Below are 6,119 nucleotides of genomic sequence, written 5' to 3' on the forward strand. Positions count from 1 at the left end.
TGGGATCCGAACAGTTGATGAGCACCATTGACTTCCATAGGAAAAAAAAAATACTCTGGAAGTCAATGGTGCTCATCAACTGTTCAGATTCCAGCATTTTTCAAAACATCTTCTTTTGTGTTCAACAGAAGAATGAAGCTCATACAGGTTTGGAACAAGTGGAGGGTGAGTAAATTATGACAGAATTTTCATTCTGAAAGTGAACTACTCCTTTAATTTTACACAAACATACTATATAGTTTAATGCACTACAAAATTTAATTTACATTTATTAACTTGGCATGAAGTTTGGGAGTTACTTTGCAAGGCTATATGCATAAACATCCATTTGGGTCAAAAATGAAGCATACTTTAGGCTTTGGATAAAAGCATCTGACAAATGTGAAAGTGGCTAGTGACAAATGTAAAAGTGCATCATGGATGTGTTACTCTTCACAGACACCGCTGGGTTCTGGAGTCTCTGATCTCTGTCTTTTCTTCCTGCTCATACTGACACTAGACAAATGCAATGCCATTTTAGACCAACCTGCAGTGAATCTGCTGTTTCTCAATCTCTCGTCTCAAGCACTGGCTGCTGTCTATAGCTGGTCTATAATACCTTTGATTGACATTTATTCATTTATCAGATGTTTTTATTCAAATTTAGAATTGAGGAGTACAACAAAGTGATTTATTCTAAGCAAGCAGTAGCAAAGTGTTATAGAACAAAGTTCCAAGATTATTTTGAGGAAAACAAGCTAGACTAGAGATGAATGTAAGGCTGATGATACACGGGGCAACTTTTTAAGCAATGTCGCTGGGCAATATTGCCATCAATGGGCAACCAGGTGAGACACAGGGCCCACGACTGATCCAAAGTATCCAGATAGAAATGTGTTGCCAATTCTCAACAGGAAAGTGCCCAAAACATCATTTAGCAATATTGCACTGAATTGAATTGAATGAAAATAAGTTGCCCCATGTATCATCAGGCTAAGAATTAGATCTATGTTGCTAAGACACTTGAATAAAAATGTCTGCCAAATGCTACAATGGTTAATGTCTTACTTGGGCTCAGAGGTCATTTCTGCGTCACTGAAGGCAGAGGGCTGACTCTTCATGGGTTGTTCACAGCTTATAGAGGCAGCGTCCTCCTCTCTCTCCTCTTGTTGACTCATTTTAGAGGAAATGTCCTAATCTGCTGTCTCGTCATAGAGTCTCATTGTGGTGGCACGTCCTCTCATCTGCCAAAGAGTGCTGGAAATATAGTTTAAAAGATAAAATAAAGATAAAAAGAACTAAAAGTAAAACAAAAATTGAAAATCAGACTGTTGTTATAGCACCTCTGTGGGTGTTTTCATTAAACTGACCTACAGTCTTTAGCATCTATGCTGTGTTTGGTCGGTCTTTCTCTTTTTTTTTTTAACTATGTAATACTGTATCATAATTTGGATATGCCTACAGATGTGTAGTACATTGCTTTTCAGCTTTGTCGAATTCACAAACAATGGATACACTACACAGTTAAACAGCACGCATTTCATTATTTCGCGTTTAACAGAATCAACATCCAGTGGTTTATTAGCATCGTTTCTTATTGGTGTTTACATAGAGTAACGCTAAATCTGTCAATTAAAATTGGCCTTGTAGAGAAATATCTGAACGCAATGAGATAAATCGCAGCGCTTTACTCCACTGAAATGCACGGCAGTGACTGCTTGCTTTTATAAAGTAGACCGATGCAGTATGCATCACCAGTAAGGTGTTATGTATGTATTTCGTTCTCCGTTATCGCTGTCTTCTTACGCGCTTTTGGGGGCTCTGAGAGGAAAATTATAAACGTGTTATTTAGCTCGATGCGTTCAGATGCTTGTCAGATTCCCTGCACATAGTAGGCCTAACGTTATGCAACTGTATAAAGGTCGTGCTGAATATTGTCCTTCAATATCACATAGCCTACAGTATGCCACATTAAAAAAATGTTTCTCGAAATGATTCCGGAGCTGAAATCCCATATAAGAAAGAGTCGACCCTAAATAGCAGCTCATTTTTATAGCACTACATGATTGCACGAAGAATATGTTCTGCACTTACCACAAAAATACGCGGCCGTGTAAATAGCCCAGTGAGTGCGTCACTTTTTCCTGCTCTCAGTGTAGTTTCGGGGGGATGCCAAACGGCGTTTTTGCGCCCCTAAAGGATGCTGTGAGAAGGGGACGCCAGACAATGGAAAGTGAAAATGAGAAAATGACGTTGTCTGTGATTGCTCCTTCCCAAATGCTTCAATCTGCAAACGCCACCCCTCCAGAGTTCCCGCATCAGATGCTGCTCTCTTCAGAGGGAGTAGAGTATAGTGCTGATCTCTTCAGAGGGAGTAGAGTATAGTGCTGTTCTCTTCAGAGGGAGTAGGGCATAGTGCTGTTCTCTTCAGAGGGAGTAGAGTATAGTGCTGATCTCTTCAGAGGGAGTAGGGCATAGTGCTGTTCTCTTCAGAGGGAGTAGGGCATAGTGGAGTAGGGCATAGTGCTGATCTCTTCAGAGGGAGTAGGGCATAGTGGAGTAGGGCATAGTGCTGCTCTCTTCAGAGGGAGTAGGGCATAGTGCTGATCTCTTCAGAGGGAGTAGGGCATAGTGCTGATCTCTTCAGAGGGAGTAGGGCATAGTGCTGATCTCTTCAGAGGGAGTAGGGCATAGTACTGATCTCTTCAGAGGGAGTAGGGCATAGTGCTGATCTCTTCAGAGGGAGTAGGGCACAGGGTGCTCACTGCTGTAGTCAGCTGGCTGGAGCTCCGCAGCTTCTCTCTCTAGTGGCGCAGAGCGTCTTTACAGCCTCAGAGAGCCTCAGAGCAGAAGTGCTTTAGCTGCTTTAGGTGACTAAACACACACACAGCATTCATAAATGAAAATTAAACTCAACACGACGAATCCCACATGAAAAAAAAAATACTATAGTAATCTATAAATACTATAGTGTTTTTGAACCATACTATAGTAAAGTGTATTATAGCTATATTACAGTATTTACAACACTTTGTTAATGAATGCTACAGCATACTGTAGTATTAACTATAGTGAACTGATAAACTGTAATAAATACTGTAGTATTCTTTAGGTTTTATTACAGTAAACTTTACTGTAGTATAATATACCCTATAGTTGTAGAAAACTTAGTACAGTATTGGGTAAAGTAATTTGTTTATATTACTATAGTTTTTCTATTACCACAGCAACTATAGAATTACCACAACAAATTAATTCAAGTGCTTTACTGTAGCATGGTTCAAAAACACTATATTACATTACTATAGTATTTTGTTCATGTGGGATAGACGTCAGTGAAATTCCAAGTCAACACTTTAATCTCACAGTGATGTCACCATGAGCTCCCACACATCTGAAAAAAAGGTACATCAGCTGTCACTGGGGCAGTACCTTTTCAAAAGGTACACTTTTGTACCTTTTAGGTACTAATATGTACACTTTAGGTACTAATATGTACCTTCAAGGTACCATTATGGACTCTTTTGGTACAAAGGTGTACCTTTTGAAAAGCTGTTTTGACAGCTGTTGTACCTTTTTTTCTGAGAGCGCAGGATACCCGTGATGAGGTCACAATGTGAGGTCACAGTGAGCTAAAAGTGTAACCTCACAGCGCCCTCAATGTGTGCGCAAACTAATGTGAGGTCAGCGTGAGCTACAAGTGTAACCTCACAGCGCCCTCAATGTGTGCTCATACTAATGTGAGGTCACAGAGAGCTAAAAGTGTAACCTCACAGTGCTCTCAATGTGTGCTCACACTAACGTAAGGTCAAAGTGCACTCGCTGCACAGAGACTAGATACCCAGCATGCATTGCAGCATGAAGCTTTTGATTGTCACCATTGTTGAGATTCATACACTGATTCTTGTTGTTTCTCTTTGTGTCGAACCAACACAGCAGTTCAGAATGCTGGTTACTTTCGCTTTTAAAATGCTTCATAAGTGATTATGACATTTCTGGATCCTGTATAATCACATAATGATTATAATTATTAACTTTAAATTGATAGCATCTAACAAAAATAGCATGCTGAAGATGAAGTGTGAAGAAACTGTGTTGTTATCATCAATAACAAAGCAATATCATCTGGTTGCTGTCTCTTTTTGGAATTCCTCGCCATAATATATGTGCGTTACAAACACAGTTACAGCAGCCCCCCCAAAAATGTGTTATAAAGTCAAGGGTCAAGAGCCCAACTAAAGCAAACACAAGTTACCTTGATGGTAGCGTCAAATGAAACAATAAAACATCATCATCTAAATCTCTGTTAATTCTCGATAAGCGCTTTTGTAGATGTCTGAGAGAAATAAAGTCAGTCTGGTTAATAATGAGTGAAGCTGGTGATGCTGTTTGTGGAGTTGTTTAATCATTCTGTGCTGAGATCATGAAAGATTTAATGTATTTTGTTTTTCAGTTGATTTCATGGAAGGCTGTGTCTGGAAGTCAGTTGTATGTTTGGAGAAGGTTCTTAAAACAAAGTACTGTTAGCTGAGTGTGCACTCATGAGCTCAGCATGTGAGAGCACTGTGATATCACTGTGATAGTGTTGAGAAACAGGATATAGAAAGCTTCCTCGGTGACTGATATTTGAACTGCCTCCTCTCAAATGTTTGAAAACATCTATAAAAGTTTCTGAACTCAGTCCTGCATCTGAAAGTGTGTATTTAGTCCTAAACACACACACACTCACTCATCTGAACTATAATAGTATTTAAGTATAGTCTAGTTGATACTACGGTGACCGGGAGTTTACAGGTTTGGTTCATTTAGTTTTGTCATTGCCACAACATAATAAGATGTGGAATAGAGTAAATAAAAATGCTTTCTTGTAGGCCTATATTTTATTCTTTGTGTTCTTGTATATGCTTTTAACATATATTGATAATTAAACCTTCATTTAAATTAATGCCGTCATTGCGTGTTATATAATATACCTTATAAGAGGTCTTTGTCATTCTTCATTCAAAATAGAATGTATACATTTATTAATAATAGCTATTTCTGATAATCCCTGTTCGCTATGGTCATGCAGGTTTGTTTCCACATTCAAACTGAGCTAGTTTAAGCAGGTCTGTCTGGTTCCCCAGGTGTTTTCTTAAGTTGCAATGCCATAGGTTTTCAGAGAAAAATAAAAATGACTAAGAAGCCGACTGAAGTATTTTACTTGATTACTGCATATTTATAGGATTATTAAATTACATTTCGGAAGGAAGAGATGCAGTTTTTACTTATTATAATTTTACTTCGACCTACAAAAAGGACACGTTGTTTTATTAATTTTTTTGGTTTTCTTCCATCTTACTTTACAAGCCAGTCGAGCACCTGTAGCTCTTCCTCAGTCTTACAGGAGTTTGCCGTTTTTTTTTTTTTTTGCTGTTAGGGGAAGTTTCATGTAAGTTATTTGCATATCACGTAAAAACAGAGTAGAACAATCTGTGAACAATCTCAAACTTTGATGCATGCAGCCACTTTTTTCTACTGCAGGTAAAACACACTTTGACATGTTCTAACAGGAGTTCAACCTGCCCCATAGATGGAATGAAAGATCCTTTTCTGAAATAAGACCATTTGAACAAAGTGAACAACTTAACTACAAAAAAAAGGACAGATTTGCTTTAAGGACAAATTTGTATCCAGAAATGACCTAAACCATACAAAACCTCCTCATTGGACAAAATTATATATAAAGATTAAAAATGTCACATTACATATTAAAACATAGTACATTTAGGCCACATGTTAGCTGCTAATCTACAATGGCCACATGGTTTTCTCAACTGACAACTTTCAACTTCTTTAAAGACAATGCTACAGATATTAAACACATCCATTTCGACCATTTTTTTATGAATGAACTGTCATACCAGATCTCCTTCTCTTCGCACTACCATATTAAATAAATATTCAAGTGTAAAAAAAAACGAACAAAAAAAAAACCGGATTGACAGAAACATGAGGAGGGCTTTTTATCTTACGTGAAAGCAAACCTCTGACAAAGGAACAAACCAGTGCAGACACACGAAAACTTTGTTCAAGCAGAATCGTAAGTAGAGTCACATTTGTTTTCTACAGCAATTTATACAATACTGATTGCTAAAAGC

The 6,119-nt window shown here is 38.0% G+C and overlaps 1 protein-coding gene and 1 long non-coding RNA gene across 2 annotated transcripts in view; both read right to left on the reverse strand.

The window, feature by feature from the left end:
• Positions 1-461: 461 nt before the first annotated feature.
• On the reverse strand, positions 462-2,298 carry LOC107575672 (uncharacterized). The gene is made up of 3 exons (XR_001607918.1): positions 2,074-2,298; positions 1,048-1,223; positions 462-495 (listed from the first exon to the last, which is right to left on the reverse strand). It is a non-coding gene; the product is annotated as an uncharacterized lncRNA (long non-coding RNA).
• A 2,838-nt stretch (positions 2,299-5,136) lies between these two features.
• The window catches only part of LOC107575671 (tripartite motif-containing protein 35-like), a 10,951-nt gene continuing 9,968 nt past the window's right edge, over positions 5,137-6,119 (reverse strand). Inside the window, exon 7 of the mRNA XM_016262030.1 lies at positions 5,137-5,168. Within this exon, the coding sequence (XP_016117516.1) occupies positions 5,137-5,168 (32 nt within the window). The remainder of the gene's footprint in view (positions 5,169-6,119) is intronic.

This window comes from Sinocyclocheilus grahami, unplaced genomic scaffold (genome assembly GCF_001515645.1).
Source record: "Sinocyclocheilus grahami isolate Dianchi unplaced genomic scaffold, SAMN03320097.WGS_v1.1 scaffold2803.1, whole genome shotgun sequence".
NCBI lineage: Eukaryota > Metazoa > Chordata > Actinopteri > Cypriniformes > Cyprinidae > Sinocyclocheilus > Sinocyclocheilus grahami.